The sequence below is a fragment of the Sarcophilus harrisii genome, chromosome 4, assembly GCF_902635505.1.
Source record: "Sarcophilus harrisii chromosome 4, mSarHar1.11, whole genome shotgun sequence".
NCBI lineage: Eukaryota > Metazoa > Chordata > Mammalia > Dasyuromorphia > Dasyuridae > Sarcophilus > Sarcophilus harrisii.
In genome coordinates this window covers 359,176,844-359,194,618 of record NC_045429.1, presented here as the reverse complement: position 1 = coordinate 359,194,618, position 17,775 = coordinate 359,176,844, and the positions used below count along the sequence as shown (strand labels likewise).

General features: G+C 37.2%; 1 protein-coding gene across 1 annotated transcript in view; it reads right to left on the bottom strand.

Moving 5' to 3' along the window:
- Positions 1-308: 308 nt before the first annotated feature.
- PRCC (proline rich mitotic checkpoint control factor) overlaps positions 309-17,775 on the bottom strand; it is a 38,206-nt gene continuing 20,739 nt past the window's right edge. The window contains exons 3-7 of the mRNA XM_031966793.1: positions 14,161-14,748; positions 8,461-8,556; positions 6,907-7,050; positions 4,886-4,951; positions 309-3,496 (exon numbers count right to left, since the gene is read on the bottom strand). Of these exons, the coding sequence (XP_031822653.1) occupies positions 3,410-3,496; positions 4,886-4,951; positions 6,907-7,050; positions 8,461-8,556; positions 14,161-14,748 (981 nt within the window). The 3' untranslated portion in view covers positions 309-3,409. The remainder of the gene's footprint in view (positions 3,497-4,885; positions 4,952-6,906; positions 7,051-8,460; positions 8,557-14,160; positions 14,749-17,775) is intronic.

Sequence of the window (17,775 nt, the reverse complement as noted above, 5' to 3'; positions counted from 1 at the left end):
CACACACCAGGCCCTTAACCAAAGACTTGGCAACTCAATCTCTCCATCCATCCCAAATAAACCCTTTTCTAACTGTCTACCCCAACATAAGGGCCAATCCAATCCTCAGCTATAAAACAGGACAGCTAGGAAGATGGGTAAGAGTTAGAGTTAGACTACATGATCTCTAAGGTCTCTAGCATATGAGAAACTTTCACAAAACACTCCTGCTCCCTTCGTCCTTCCCTCCTTACCTTAGGAACGCCTAAGCCCAGAGAAGAGTTCAGAAGAATGGTTTCTTTCCTTTTTTTTTTTTTTTTTTTTTTTTTTTTTTTTGGCAAGGCAGCTGGATTTAACACAATGTTAAGTATCTGATACTAGAGTTGAACTCAGGTCCTCTGGACTCCAGGGCCAGTGCTCTATCCACTGCACCATCTAGTTGCCCCAACCAAGAATAATTTCAAGATGAGACATTTTTGTTCAGATGGGAAAGGCTGGGAGTAGGGCAAAGGAGTAGAAAGAAAAATAAGGGAAATAGACTTTTTAAAAAAGAGCAGAGAAATCACAAGAGTGAAACTACACAAAGGTTGTCATCAGTAAATTCTTCACCATCCCCACCACTGACTGTCATCTTGGTCCCAGTCTTCAACTTTAACAATCCCCACTAGGACTATAACTAATAGGGTCCTTTCATTACTTCCTGAGGATTTTTTTTCTTCTTCTTGGGAGTTATTTTCCCCAAATTTCCAATTACTCTACTTGTCTGAGTACCAAACTAGGGCCCCTCTCCTTCAAGCATCCTCTTAGGATGGCGAAGGAATCTTTGTCATCTCTGCTTGACTCCAAGGGATCATTTCCCAAGAGAAACTGCAACATAAACCACTGGCTGCTTTTTGGTCTGCCTTTTCTTCTATTTTTCCTTAGTATCTTCACTTTGGCTTTTGCAATTCCAAAACTCCTCCCTACTTTTGGAACCAAATACAAGTTTCTAACAAAAATGAACAAAAATGTCTTCCACTAGTTCTTGCCAACCGCAGCCCAAGCTTTTCCCTTAACATCACAATTGCCTTCCTCCATTATGCCTGCTCTAGTAAATTCATATACTGTGAAAAAAAGATTCTCCATTACAATGCCTTTCTGCCCACATTTTCATGTGTCAAAAAACTGCTCCCAAAAATTCTGCCCATTTTCAAGCCCAATTTGCCAAGACTAATGTTTTCACATTTAAGTTCATTATTCCCAAATTTCAACTCAATATTCTTACGTTTCAGCCAACAGGATGTTGGTTTTTTCTATTTTCCCTCAAGTTTCCTGAAACTGAGTTAGTTTTATTATGCATACTATGCTGCTACCACAGCACTGTCTTTCATGGGACTTAAAGACTCAACTATCAAGTCAACACAAAAGCTATTATTGTATTCTTAAACTTAGAGCTAGAAGGAATAGTGGAAGCCATTTGATCTTTCAAAAACGAAGAAACTGAGGCAGAAGTCAAATGACCTACCCAAGTCATTATGGCATCTAAATAGCCTTTACTTCTCAAGGTAAGTCCCTTTACCTTTCGGTTTATTTGTTCACTTGTGAAATCAGAATAATAATGAGAAACCATATATAAACGCTATAAAAGTGTGAGATCATATTAAATGACAGAGCCAAGATTTAAAACCAGATCCTTAACTCCCCATTCAGGGTTTCTTCCACTACTCCAACCTGCTGCCTTAAGAGTGATAATTCAGGAATTAAAAGACTCCATTTGGTTGAGTCTGTAACACATTAGGTTAAAAAAATAATTGAAGCTGGATAGTACCATATAATTGTGAAGGCTTCTATACAAAAATTGGATCATTTTGCAGTCCCCCAGCCTTTGCTGCCCAGTCACCTCTTCTTTCTTGCATAGGGACTGTATACTCGACACTGCAAATGGATGAAATGACTGCCAGGTAGACAGAGGCTGAGTGTCCCTTTCGGACCACTATGAACCTGTCTAGCTCCAACTTGAAGTAGGTCAGGTTTCAGATAAACCCATGGCTTTCCTGTAAATGAACTCTCCCTTATACTTAATAAGAAACAGACTCCTAACTTACCCAGGCAGTCAGGGGTATCACAGAGCATTTGCCTGAATCCTGACCTATCCATTTTCACAGGCTCATTACACATCTCTTTACTATTCTCCTGACCTCTCCTCAACTGTGTGATATTGCCCCAAGAATCATTCAGTCCTACCTCTGCCTGCTCAAGGAACAGTAACTCCTTATGACTTACAGGAAAAAATCTTGTCCTGTGCTTGAGCCTTCCTTCCTCTGCTCCTTTCTTCCAGATGGGATTCCAATTGCCTTCATACAGAACATCTTTCTGTACTAGTGCACATTTTTGCACACAATTATCCCAAGTGTTTATATAAATATCTACTGTAGCATCTTGATTCCCAACTGAATTGTAAATACCTAAGGATTGTACAATATCTACTTCATTGTACCTAAGGCACTGCTAACAGTCCCACAACATAGTTTAGCAAGAAGCAAAGTGGAGTCTAGGGACCTGCTGTGTTTCTTTCAGGACTGGGAAATTATAAGTTACTAGTATAAAAAGACCTCCAAAGTTATTTGATCCAGCCCCCTGCCTTCAAACTATCTGGTCAAATTGACTCCAGGCTAAAACTACACTGATCCTTATTTTAATCATTAAGAATCCAACATCTCATTTGCTCCCAGAATTCAAATCTTTAAAGGTCAGATGGTACCTTCCTTTATATTTAACTTCTCAGGTTGCAGGGTTTAGAATGGCAAGTAGTAAGTCATGCTCCTGACCTCTCCTTGAACCTTCTTTTAGCCATCAAAAATGCCTCCTTAGATGGCTTAGGCTTTTCTCTTAGGAGAAAAGAGAAGCACTCAACAAGGAGCAGCCCAGGAAGTTATCACAGAGTACTTTACATGAGGTACAAACAAATCAGGGGCAAAGAACAACAAATAAAGAGGTGTGGTTCAGAGAAAGGAAACCACAGCAGAAGAGGAGGAAGGGTGCAGGGTAAGCAGCTTCTGTCAGGATGGATGTTTTATTTCAACAGACATCTTTGTTTTTGTTTAAAAAACAAAAACAAAAAACAAAAACAAAACAAAAACAAAATCCAGAATTCAACCAGTCATCTCACCCTGTTAGGGAGCTAAGTTCCCAACCTAGAATTCAACAGTTGTTTCTGGAAGAGTCACTCAGGAGTCTTTGTGGCTCCAAGAGATATGGAAGCTGCATTTTCTAAGTTTTATTAAGAAAATGAAATCCATTGTGTTCCTTCTCAAGGAAGTGATGGCTGGGGCCCTAAGGAAGAAGGTCCTGGACTTGGAGCTTCTGGGGCTCCCAAAGATGTTAGCTGGAAAGGGCAAGGCCAGGCCACCTGGTACTGGGTAAAGGGGAAGATGGGATCAGTTCCAGAAGCCTAGAATCCATATTTGGCTTGGGTCTGCCGACGACTGAGCTTGTTCTCTGACCAGGTATTCTTCAGCTCCAATTCTCGCTCTTTAGCCTAAAAAGTCAGGAAAAAATTTTAGGAAAAGATTTAATGTACTAAAAGTTTTTCCTCTTTGCCCCTAGGAGTATCAGCTTCCAAAATTTCCTATTGTGCTAACTATCCAAGCCTAGCCCTTTACCAGCCCAAGCAGATGGGAAAGTCATGTTTTTGGGTAGGAATGATAAAATGATTAATGATTACTGGGGAGCACATAAACCTTAAAATGCTATATAAATGTGAATTATGACTAATCATAACAAGCTATTTACTTTCCCCACTAGTCTCCTGGCTCAACTGTTCCTTGCTTCTTTCTAGAAATGAATAATATCACTCACCCATCTAACAAGACACTCCCTCTATCACCCCAAAAGAAAGACCTGACTCTTAAAAGCAAGTGACTGAATTTTGCTTTTTGTTTGATGGGATTCTCATTCATTTGTGAATTATGTGACCATTGAAAGTCTGTAATAGCTCATTTTCCCTAATGTTTGCAGGAATAAGACTAGAGATAAGGATTCGACCAAAGGATCACTGAATTAGGGAAGGCAAAAAATGCCACAAGAAAAACGAAAAATATCTTCTACGGATATTTTACTTGAATATAAGCTACCAAAGAAGATCATATCCAATATCTCTGCCTCTCCCATGATGCCTAGCATAAAGTCTAATATGCTGTAAAGATCCCAGTATATTATTAATAGCTGCCATTTATAAAACACATTCAAGCTTTGCAAAGAACTTTATGTATATATTATCTCATTTGTGATCCCAAATTGAAAGACAGCTAGAGGAGTTAGGAGACCTAAATTCAAATCCGAAGTATGATTGCATCCTACATAAGTCACTTAGTCTTAATAAACCTCAATTTTTCTGTATGAAATGGAGAAAATTCTTACACCACCCTCAAAGGGATGTTTTCAGAAAAAGTACAACTTTAAAGTTATATGTAAATGAGTTACTCCTCAGCATTCAAATGTTCAAGAATTGATATAAAAATCACATTTCAGAACAAAAACAAAGATATCCCAAAATCACAGAGAAAGATTACATGTTTTATCAGATTTACCTGTGCTACTGCCGCACTCTGGTCCTGAGGTGACTAGTGTTAATTATAAAACATAATTCACTTTTTATGCGCTAGATTCTGAAAATCTGGTCAGAAACTGAATTTTGGGAAATCATTTAGTTTAAGGAATCCTATGAGGGAACCTTTTAGAAACTCCCTTGCTTAAAACAAGGTACATACAAAGAAGTTACTGCCACCTAGTGGCATAGCTGGAGATTAGCCAAGCAATTAAGGTTGGCCACATAGCAGGCAAGCTCCTCTCCGGAACAGAGAGCTCGGGCTTCCCCCGTGGCTAGGAGCTATCTGGGGAGGGAGGCTGGGTCCCTGCCCTGGCTCACCTGGTGAATCAGATATGTGATTTGGTGTTTTCGCCTCTGCTGGCCGGTCGGCTGCTCACCCTTCTTCTATAAGACAAAGAAAGAAACTGTCAGTCTGGGAAGGCAGACCTGTCCATATTCGGGGAAGGACAAAGAAAAAATTCAGAATAGACATTTGAGAAATGATGTGGTTGTAGCTGTTGGGGGAAAAACAGCTGAAAACCCAGGTCAAAAAAGGTTTCTTTATTTTAAAAAACAAAGAAATTAAGCACTCAGCAGAAAACTTGGGCTCACCAAGCCCACTTGCTGGAGGTGTCCAGGCTGTACTGCTATTACGTTAGATTTCTTGAAGACAGATCAGGGTTTCTTCTTTCTTAAAATGCTCCCAGCACAAAGACATCATCTTGGACAGTCTTCCTCATGCAACTCCTACCTGCCTGGCATTTATTTCCAACCCAAAGCTCCTTCAACAGCTGGTCTTTTTTTTTTTTTTTAAACCAGTTGAACTTTTCTCATCTGCCATCCTTTTCCTGAGCCACAGAACTGGAAAATTCTCTTGCTCTCTGCCTCACTAGGTGCTCTCATTATTCAATCTCCTCCTAAATTGCCCCTCATTTGGGAAGTCTCTCCAGTTCTATCATGTAAAGGCCAATCATTTCTTTGAATCTGCAACTCCTACAACTATAGATGCTCTGCGCACCATTCTACCTCCATGTCCTTCTATAAATCCTCTACTGACATCCACCCAGAGAAATGGGAGAAAGGGGAAGGTTTCCTAGTCACTAATGAAACTACATATAACAACAATAACAAAATTATATTTAGTAGTAAACTCACTGAGGGCAAGAACTATTTCTTTTGCATATTATCAACAAAAATGTTATCCTTTGTGTGTAAAAATGATGCTATAACCTGCCAAAACTGGATGTGCCCTTTTTGTTTTATTTTCAGGAAATGATGGGGTGTTTATACTGCTCTAACTACTCTCTCTTGCTCAATATAACCAGAGACACTCAGATGCAAGACACATGTCTAAGGCTAAAGTGACCATCTGACCTTCCCTTTGTAGTTTGCTCATCCACAATTGTTTGTGTGTTGTCCCCTCCATTAGAGGGTGAGATCCTTGCAGTATGATCTGTCTGCTGCTTTTTTTTGTATCCCCTGACTTAGCACAGAGCCTGGGACATAGTAGGACTCACTAAATGTTTGCTGAATAACAGTGCCCATGAAACTGAGTCAACACAAATTTATGGCCTTGATCTCACCACTGCTGGGCTAATGCAAGGCTTCTAATATTTTTCCCTTTCCATGTTAGATCATAAATGTTAAATGCTGCATGTTGTGAAGCACTCCCCACTCCCACTGGGGAAAACTGGTGTAGACATGATGAAAGGGGGCAAGGATAACACACACCTTGCTCCAGTAGTGAAGGATAAGGACAGGAGGAAAAGGCACATGTATATAGAACTCAACAACTTAGCTACTGCCAGCCCTGCCCTATATTCTGATTCAACAAGATAGAAAGAAGAATGTGAGTGTGGGCTGTTGGATATTTGGGGATGAACATGAGTTCAAATATTAAACAGGGGCCATCACAATCACATAGTTCTTTTCACAAAAACAAATTGTGGTATATGTACGTAATGGAATAGTACTATGCTATGAGAAGTTACAAAAAAGAAAATTTCAGAGAAACCTGGGACAGTCAAATAAGCAGAATGAGAACAATTTATGCAATAATATGATGAGAAACAACTCTGAAGAATGTTGGTCAATGTAATCATCAGCTAAGAATCCTGAACATTCATAATGAAATAATGAAGCATGCTACCCACCCATCTCCTGACAACTTAGTGATCAACTAAACCAAGTGTGGAATGAGACATTTTTGGAGTTGACCCAATGTGCTGTAATTAAAATTATGCATACTTGCTACATGGGTCTGGCTTTTTTTTTCCCCCCCATGGGAGTTGGAGGGAGAGAGAAGAGGATAAGCTGTTTCTAACACTCCTAAGGGTGTTCACCAGTCCCTCTTATTCTACCTTACTGAATGACTTCATGGTTTTTTCTTCCGTCAAGGACTTGGTCATCCACTGCTGGGCCCCACTGAGCTGGTCATCTCCTTTGATCTCCACAAAATTAATTTCTTCTCTTCCCCGGTTCCTCTTGCCCTGAAGTCGCTTGAACTAGAAAAGAATATAAATTAGAAAAGTCATAAGTAGCCTATAAAGGAAGTGAGACAAAGGGTAGGATATAGAATAATTTGGACCACTTGGATTCTCAGTAAAGTTTGTGAAATGCCCACTCCCAATTTTACCCTAGTCACCTCCACATAATATACCCTCAGGTCACATGCCAAACTACTTCTTCTTTCAATTTCATCTGAAGTACTCCCTATTTCATAAAGTCCTCCTAAGTTCAACACAAGGTTAGCTGAGAGTCAAATGCAAATATACAACTATCTGCACAAGATCAGTTGCATTTATATTTAATCTAAAAACACTAGATAGAACATTTTCAAAATTTTTCCAATGAAGGTTGTTTCTCCACAATTTTGTCCAGTTTTTTTTTTTTGTTGTTGTTGTTCAATCTTACTAACCCAGATTACTATACATCAAAAATATATGGAAGACAGGAAAGAAATACTGAGTTTAATAAGGGTCATGAGAGAAAAACTGCAAAAGAGACTAATCTAGACTACCAAAGGATCTCAGGAAACTTGGTTATTATTCTAATAATTGCTATTTGTTGTCCTTCCTGGAAAAATATCAGTTCCATACATAAATTCAAGTTACCCAATTGGGGCATGAAGGCAGATAAATAGCCCAAATTACTAAAAACTTCCAGCTGAATGCAACTATGTAGTTCAATCACCAATGAGACCAAGGAGACAATTATTTAGATGTAATTATAATCATAATAAATATAATCATGATGATGGTAACACTGAAAGGGTAAGCACATAATTTAAAATAAACAAGATTTCAGATATGAAAAAATAAAAGGAAGAGAAGAAAATTTTAAAATAATTTTTATGCAAAAAAAAAATTAGTTTCCACAGTCTCAGAAATTTTATATCCCCAGAGCATCCCAATTCCCTTGTTTGAGAAACTCTATACTAAGCATCTCTGTGCTTTAACCCAAATAACATTTAGACAAAGTGCTTAGAGAGTTATTACTAAAGATTAGTCACTAATAGATAATTTTTTTTTTTTTTTTACTTATAGTAACTTGTGAGTGGCCAATACAAAAGAATAGAGGGGCTATATACGTTATACTGGTGGAGAAAGGGTAAGTTATCAATAAATTTATGAGGCTTTTTTTTAAAAATGAAAGTTTTTGAAAGAAATTAAGTTCTAGGGCTATGAAAATCTCCCTGCTAAATACCCCAAATATAGACTTAAAGACCATGAGATAGAGGTTTCTCAGCTTCCTGATTTAGGGAAGACTTCTAAAGGAAGCAGTACTTCAAATGGTCTCACAAACTGTGAGAGAACATACTTCTATGAAACAAATCAGCTGAGAAACCCAAATTTTTTTAGAATCTGTCAAAATCGTCTTAAGTCAAAATTAATAAAAGTAATATGTTAACTTACCGCTTCATCATCAATGAAAGAGGCGTCTGGGGTAATCTCCTGGGGAGGAACTAAGGCTGGATCAGACTCAGGGTAGTAGCCACTACTGTAATAATCCTAAAGCCAGAATAAATACAATTTAATATCAACATTTATTAAGCACCTACTATGTGAAAAGCACTGTGCCAAGCATTTGGATACAAAGATGAAATAAGACACCTTCCTTCACATTCACAAAGAGCTTACAATTTAATTGGATGAGGAGGAGAGATAAAACATACAAATAACTATAATGCAAGGCAGAAAATGATACACAGGAAGAAGAATCTCATAAAGTACTATGGAAAAGTTAAAGAGAGAAAAAGTATACACAAAGGGAAGGTCTACAAGGCATTTAGAAGGAGAAGAAAAAAAAAGGCAATCAATACTTGTACTCAAGTACTTGGAAACAACACTTTTTTTAAACTTAAAATTCACTATATTGCTTTAGATCTCTACGTTAAAAAAACACACACACACAATAAATTTCAAGAATAGAGAATTAAGATATTTTTATAGGGTTGTCAAAATGATAGGACCTCAAAGCTTATCTAGATCCCGGGTTCTTAAACTGTGCTTTGCAACCCCATATGGGATCTTGTAAATGAATGTGGGGGTCATGAAATTATGATGTATTATCAGTATATGGTTAAATTTTTTTTTTTTTTTTTTTGACTTGCCCGGGTCACCCAGCTAGGAAATAGTAAGTGTCTGAGGCCAAATTTGAACTCAGGTCCTCCTGACTTCAGGGCTGGTACTCTATCCACTGAGCCACCTAGCTTCCCTTATATGTTTTATTTTTATGCCTATTTTATATACCTACTTGCCCAGGTTCACATAAAAACATCTTGGGTAAAAAAGGGGTCATGAGTGAAAATAGTTTAAGAAAGCCTGATCTGGAACAGTGATGTCAAACTCAAATAGAAAAAGGGAAGGGATGACTAAACTGTATAGAAGAATCCCTGCTGGCCACAAATTGATCCCGAAAATTATACATTAACATTATTGATGTGTATGTGCACGAATGTTTGTGGCAGCCCTTTATGTAGTGGCTAGAAACTGGAAACTGAATGGATGTCCATCAGTTGGAGAATGGCTGAATAAATTGTGGTATATGAAAATTATGGAATATTACTGTTCTGTAAGAAATGACCAACAGGATGATTTCAGAAAGGCCTGGAGAGACTTACACGAACTGATGCTAAGTGAAATGAGCAGGACCAGGAGATCATTATATACTTCAACAACAATACTAGATGATGACCAGTTCTGATGGATCAGGCCATCCTCAGCAACGAGATCAACCAAATCATTTCTAATGGAGCAGTAATGAACTGAACTAGCTATACCCAGAAAAAGAACTCTGGGAGATGACTAAAAACCATTACATTGAATTCCCAGTCCCTATATTTATGCACACCTGCATCTTTGATTTCCTTCACAAGCTAATTGTACAATAATTCAGAGTCTGATTCTTTTTGTACAGCAAAATAATGTTTTGGTCATGTATACTTATTGTGTATCTAAGTTATATTTTAATATATTTAACATCTACTGGTCATCCTGCCATTTAGGGGAGGGGGGGGGGTAAGAGGTGAAAAATTGGAACAAGAGGTTTGGCAATTGTTAATGCTGTAAAGTTACCCATGTATATATCCTGTAAATTAAAGGCTATTAAATAAAAAAAAATAAAATAAAATAAATTTACCTCTAAAAAAAAAAAAAAAAAAAAAAAAAAAAACATTATTGATGTTTTACTATATTTTTGGCTGCACTCAGTGCTGTAAGCTGCAATTTTGACACCTGATACAATCCAACCTCAATATTTTACAAGAGAAGAAAAAGTTATACCATGGTCAAGTGTTTTATTCAACATCTAACAGCTGGTAACAGCAAGGATTTGAGGAGAGGTCTTCTAAATCCAAATCCAGTGCTTTTCCCTTCATACCATCCTGATATTCCTTTCAGAAATACCCATCAACACTAGACTCTTGAGAAACAAACCTTTAACAGAATGTCATCAAATAAATATTAGAGATTTTCAAAACTGGAAGGGACTTCAGAAGCCATCTATAGTTCAATCAATGCTCAGAAATTAATTTCTACTATGCAACACCTGACAAGTGATTACCTAATCTCTACTGGAAGACCTCCAAAAAGAACAAGGACCTCAATACCTCCTGAGGTAGTCCATTCAGTTTACTGAAAGCTCTAAAATTAGTAAAAGTTTCTTTACATTAAATTTAAATCTGTTTCTTTATAATTTCCATCCATTAGTCCTAGTTCTGACTTCTGAATCCAAATTTCTTCTATAACCCTTCAAAAATACATGAAAACAGCTATTATGTGCTTCCTGAACCTTCTCTTCTTCAAACTAAACACATACGGTTCCTTTAAACCATTCTTATGTGCAATGGGCTCAAATCTTTGCTGCTCTCCCTGGATATTTTCCAACTGCCAACATCCTTCCTAAATCGTAACCCCAGAAATGAATACAGTACTATAGTTGTGGCCTGACCAGTACAGTACAGTGAGACTCTATCTCCTCTCTTGTCCTGGATACAATGCCTTTACTAATATAAGCCAAGCTCACATCTGGTTGTCATGGCACGCTGAGTATGAAACTCATTAAAACCCTTGAGTCTTTTTTCATGACAAATTGTTTACTTTGTCTTTGATATTAATATTTATGAAATTAATTCTTGAACCCAAATATAAGACTTAACATTTATCTCTACTGAATTTCAAGTTGTTTAATTCAGCCAAAATTTCTAACCTAAAGCTCTTTCTGGATCCTGTCATTCAGAATATGACCTATCCCAGCATTGTGTCATCTGAAAGTCTGATAAGCATCAATATCACTTTTATATTTGCATTTCTAGTACCTAGCACAGTACCCATCAACATAGTCGATACTTACTACATGCTTATTGATTGATTAATCTATGCCTTTATCCAATTCTGACACAAATGTCAACAGCACAGGCCAAACAAAGATTTCTAGGATCTTCCACTGCAGAAGATCACCTGTCAAGTTGACATGAAATCATTAATTACTATTCTTTTGAATGTAGCCATATAATAAGTTCCAAATCTTCCAAATTATATCTTTATCTAGCTTACATCTCTCCATCTTTTACATAAGAATAGCACCAAGATGTTTTATAAAGTGCTTTGTTAAAAATCCAAGTAACTCTACCTATAACATTCTCCTTTCAGTATCCCTGTCAAAAAAAACAAACAAAAAAAAAAACTAAGGCTATTCTTGATGAAGTCACAGTGGCTTTTGTAATTAGTTGTTTATCTAGATAGACTCTAATCATATATTTAATAATTCATACTTGAATTTTAGAAGGAATTAAGCTTTACAAGGAAGATAAGTTCTCTATCTCTTCCTTTTTCTTAAATTGGGACACTTGCCTTTTTCTAGACCTGCAGTAGCTTTCATGTCCTCATGATCTTTCAAATATTACTGAGACCAGTTAATAGTCACAATAGGACTTAGTTCTTTCCTTTCTGGCCCCCAAATTACTATTTACTCAGTTCTGTGCCTTAGAAGAATTTGAAGATCAAAAGTTGGAAGACATGCTCAAAGAATTTTTCACTCTAAAAAGCAGACTAATCCAACACTCCATCCTTTTTCTTTTCTATGTTGTTTATGACAAGAGAATGATAACAGACAGTACCTCAGACATAAAGCAAACCAATACTCCAGTTGTTCACTATTGCTAAGTCACAAAATAACTTTTAAATGTAGCAAGAATCTGTGATTAAAACATGAAAATTCCTTCCACCACCACAAATCTAAACTAGTCTATATTTTAGCAAATTAGAGTTGCCTGAGGTTTGGAGAGATTAAATGATCTGCCTGTGACCACCCAGTTAATTAAATGTTTTTTTGGTTCAGTCATTTCAGTTCTCTCCAACTCTCTATGAATCTATTTGAGGCTTTCTTGGCAGAGATACTGGAGTGGCTTGTTACTTCCTTCTCCATTTCATTTTACAGGTGAAGAAACTGAGGCAAACAGGGTGAAGTAATTTGCCCAGGGTCACACAGCTATTAAGTGTCAGATTTAAACTCAGAAAAATGAATCTTACTGATATGACCTACACCTATATTAGTAAAGGCTCAGTACTCTATCCTTGATAGCACCATGAAGCTACCATAGTAAGTGTTTAGGTACAATTTGAATTAGCCCTCTGACCATACCCACAGGCCATAGAATTGGGTATTTCAGTGGTCTTCCTTCAAGGAATGCGTACAGTCTGGTACTATCCCACAAAGAAAAGAGAAAGGAACTTTTCTGGTCCAGCCAAGTCAGAGTCACAGTCCTCATGAGCTGCTCTCTGCTACCCTTGGAAGTCTTTAACTCCTACTCTTTGCCTATGTTTTCTGGACAAATCATCCATTTTAAGTCAGGAATTGAAAAGAAAATGAGACTCAGAAACACATGGAATACCTTATAAGCAAAATAAAAATATATGAGACAAAATTGGTAGTTGATTTTTCACTTTACAAAACCATCTGCAATATGGTGAATTTCAATAGCAAGTTTCCTGAATTTCAATAGCAAGTTTCCTTAGTAATTAAGAAAAAAAAAAATCCACTAATTAAAGGCCACCCCTAAACCAGAGATATCTGTGTTTAAATTTCATCTCCAACACCTACTGGCAATTCTCTATGAAAGTTTCCATATCTCTATGTCTCTTATACCAATAAACCATAGGTGTAGGTTCCTATCTTTATTTTGAATGCAAATTTCAACTTTATTTCATTTATGTGTGTGTATTCAGATATAGATATATAGAGAAAGGAAGGGAGGGAGGGAGAGAGGGAGAGGGGGAGAGAGAGAGAAAGAGGGAAGAGGGAGGGAGAAAGTGACTGACTCTTATTATCAGTCCGTTAGCTTCTTAAGGACAGGGACTATCTTTACTTTTATTTTTGTAATTCCAATCCTTAGCACAAAGTTTGGCATAACCCTCTGTTACTTTTGATTGTTAAGAGATAAAAACATTTTCACAGCTATAATCTTCTTTTTCTTAACATTCTTGGGGAAAAAGCAAATGGCATGATTATTACTGTACTCATTAAGCTATATGCTGCACCCAAGGTTTAAAAATTAAAATTGAAATAGAAACATCTTTTCAAATCTTTGTTGTATCTTGAAAAATAATTCCTGATTTTCCCAAAAATCAAAGCATTATTTTACTAAGAATCTCTCCACAAACCAAGTATAATTAGCATAGACCAATCCCTAAATTTCAGCTGCCTGCCTTTCTCTAACCCCACTTTTATGCGTTCTGATTTCCACTTCTGTATAATGTCTGGAGCTCATCTATTTACTCTTATTTGTCTGTATTTTAGAAGTGTATGTCCCCATTATTTGTCTGGGAACTATAAAAAACAAGGAATCTATCTTTGTCTGGCTCTAAATCACTGGAAATATTCAGTAAATGGTACTTATTAGTTATGAGACTTTAAGGCACGTAATGAATTTTAGCCAAGGTTATCCTGAATTTTTTAAATCATACTTATTATTAAACACAGTTTAACAGATTCCCCAAAAGGTTTAATTTAGCCAAAGTAACAACACACATCAGAGAAGGAATTTGAATACAGGTCTCAAATTTCTAACATACAAAATAACTGTTCCAGGTCATCTCTTTATACTTTCCACCTACCTGATAGTAAGCGCCAGTGGCATTAGCGTCACCATATGTAGGGAACTGGTTGTAGGGCTGACTGCTGTAGTCCTCCCCAGGCTTAGGCACCCAGGGAGCCCCACTTGAACCAGCCACCATCTTGAATTCAAGGGGAGCATTGGCTGCATCGTCCTGGAAGGTAGGATCTGGCTCTGTGCCTGGGGGTGGCTCTTCAGAAGCAGCAGGGACAGGGTAAGGGTATGGCTCAGCTCCAGGAGGCTCAGCCTTGTCTGGAAGGGAGAAGAAGTTCTCAGGGGCTACTTCCTCATCGCTGTCATCCTCCTCTTGTGTGATCTGCTTTGTCACCTGTAAGGCGGCACTCTTGGCAGCTGCTTTGATGGCTGAGGGCGATGGGGTAGTAGTGGTTGCACCCACAACAGGGGCAGAGGAGGAAGCAGAAGAAGCAGATTTGGTCTTGGGGGCTGGTTTGGAGACCTTGTTATCAGCAGAGCCATCAGTGGGTTTTCGGGAGAAAGCGTAGGGTAGGAGCAATCGGTTAGTCTCTTTTGTAGTCAGGTTTTTGGGCTGGGGAAGCAAAGCTGATAAACCTGTTCCTTCACCAGATCCCTAGTGAGCCAGAAGAGAAATAGGAAAAGTGAGACCTTGAATTTTCAGTTTATAATCACTATTACCAACAATAAGAGTCTAATGTTACAAAATCAAACCACCCTCATTTTTTGTTGCCCCTAACAACATCAGTTCCAAGTCTACCTTATTCCAATAGTCAAGTTTTTCCAACAAGATTTTGGCACATCCAACAAACAGAACTGATTTCTCTCTGCTCACCTCAACATGATCCCAATTCTGATCTAGCTCCACACTCTCCTCTCATTAGAAAACTTTCTAGACAAATTTCCTCTGCTTGAATCATGGATGAGATGACTAGGGGGAATTGTCTTGTCTATATGCTAAGGGTCTATTTCTCTTCTTCCCATTAACTTGGGAACAACGCTGTTTCCCTAAGTTTCCTTAGGCAAAGGGCTAAATAAAAGAGACACTCAATAGCCAAAATACATTTTTTTTCCCCCAAAAGCAGCTTTGTGCTCAACTCATAAACTGCTTGGTTATATTAAACAAGCAAGCAATTCGCTTGTCAATTTGAAACTATACCATTACAGTCAGTCTTCCATTATCCATAGAAATCTCTTGAAATCTACTTCCCGAGTGTTCTAATTGGCTCAAGACCTAAAGAGTGGGAATTAGAATAAGATTGCTGCCTTTTCCTCCTCCACCTCCATACAGAAAAAAGAAATGCCCAACCAAGTGGTGATTGACTCTTCTAAGTCAAGAATAAGAGAAGGAAGATGCAAATAATCAGCTGTTCAAAAGAAAAGTATTCTTCATTCCTTACTATTTATAGTTTATATATAGGTCGTAAAAGTTGGTCATTTCCCACATGGGCTGATGGTAGTATCAACAACAGTCCTAATCCTCATTATCACCATTCCATTTCTATAAGGTTATACAGCACTTTTGTCATAATACCCTGAAGAAGACATCACATGTCTTATTATTCCCATTTTACAGATGAAGAACTTGTCCAAGATCCCAATCTAGGGGTTAAGCTAGGACTAGACCCCAATGCCCTGACTTCTAGTCCAGGATTCTTTAAGGGTCAACAAAGAAAGATGGTAAAGCCATTCTTACATCATCCAGAGTTCATTCTAAGATCACACAAATTCCTCTTTAAATGGTGTTCAATCAAACCTCAAAGGAAGCTAAGGATTCTAAAAGATGGAGATGAGGCTGCAACACACTCCAGAAATGTGAGACAGCGCATGCAATGGCCCATGGGTGATAACTGGAATGCAGATTTGAAGAGATACCAAGTTGTCTGGCTGAAACTTAATAAGGAGGAACATTTATTTATTTATGTTCATAAAATGAATTTGGAAAGAGGCTGAAATTCTTTATGGTAGCAAAAAAGTGTCAATCAAATGGGTGCCCATATGTTGGGAAATGATGAAAAAATCTGTGTAATGTGAATATTATGGTTAGAATATAATAACAAATAAATGTGATACGTGAATATTGCATCATAAAAAATGATGAGGACTGTGATGGTCTTGACTCTTTTCATCAATGAAGTAATTTAAAGCAATTCCAAGACTTGTGATGTAAAGAGCCATTTGCATTCAGAGAGAGAACTATAGAGACTGAATGTGGGTCAAAGCAGAGTATTTTCATTTTTTGTTGTTGTTTGCTTTTTCTCTCGAACTTTTTTTCCCCTTTCAACCTTTTGATCTGTTTTTCTTGTGCAACATGATGAATTTGGAGATATGTTTAGAAGGATTGCACATGTTTAACCTATATTGCTTGCTGTCTACAAGAGGGAGAAAGTAAAATTTGGAAAACAAGATTTTGCAAAGGTGAATTGATTCTCTAGACTTCAAGGATTTATTACTTAAGTTCATACTCATGACAGTTCTTTGGCCATTTTTATCAATAGTTGTTATCATTAGAAGTCACTCCATCCTATCTCAGGCAACAGTCAATGGCTCTCACCAGTCCTTGTATAAAATCTACCAAGTACTTAACAAAACACACCTACAAGGAATTTCATTTCCTTATTTCTAGAGCTAAACTGTACTTGGGGTTTGGGAATTCTTGGAATCAGATGTCACTGAATATTTTCCTTGTGATTATCATTTGCCAATAAACATCCTAAATCAACTAATAAAATGCCCAAAAGGCAGTTGCTGATGTGGACTGAAGCCCAGAAGAGATTGTAAAACTGGACATATAAAATGGAGAGAAGTCAACATAGAAATGATAATTTAATTATGGAACTTGATGAAGTCAAGAAGGGATAGAGAGAGAGAGAAAAGAAATTTGAGGACAGAGTATTTGGATACATCCAACACAACTAGAGTTCAATATTATAAGAAGTGCTCCACATTGATTGTCTCTCATCTTTGCAAAGGAGAAAGATACATTTTCATCTCTTCTTTGAGACTCAAAACATTCAGTTCTGATTTTTGTGGTGCTGTTTTTTCTATCTTCCACTGTTGTAGCCTCTGTATATATTGTTTACCTGACTCTGCTTATCTCCCTTTGTGTCGCTTCATGTCTTCCTACACTTCTCTATTTTCTACATATTCAATGTTTCTTACAACACCACATCTATAATTGGATAAGCCTGATTTTATCACATTCATACATCAATATTTGTTCAGTCATTTCCTGGTGTATGGGCATTTATTCTCCTTCTTTGCAATGACAAAAAGTGCTATTATGAATATATGAATTTGGGATTTTTCTATCTTTGATTTTGGTATAAACACCTACCAGTAGGTTTGCTAGGTCAAACATAGTCCTTCCAACATATTTCCAACTTTTTTCATCTTTGCAAATTGTTGGATAAGAGTTATTTTGTTTTACATTCTCTTACATTTATCAATTTAAAACAATCTTTTATATTGTTAATAGTTTGAAATTGTTGTTTATATTCTTTGACCACCTGTCCATTGGGGACACATACATGTGTGCACAAACACACAAATATGTTTTAAGTCCCTATGTATTTCTTAAATATGGGACTTTTATCAGAGATATTTGTTAATAAAGAGCTTTAAATACCAAACTAATAAATCT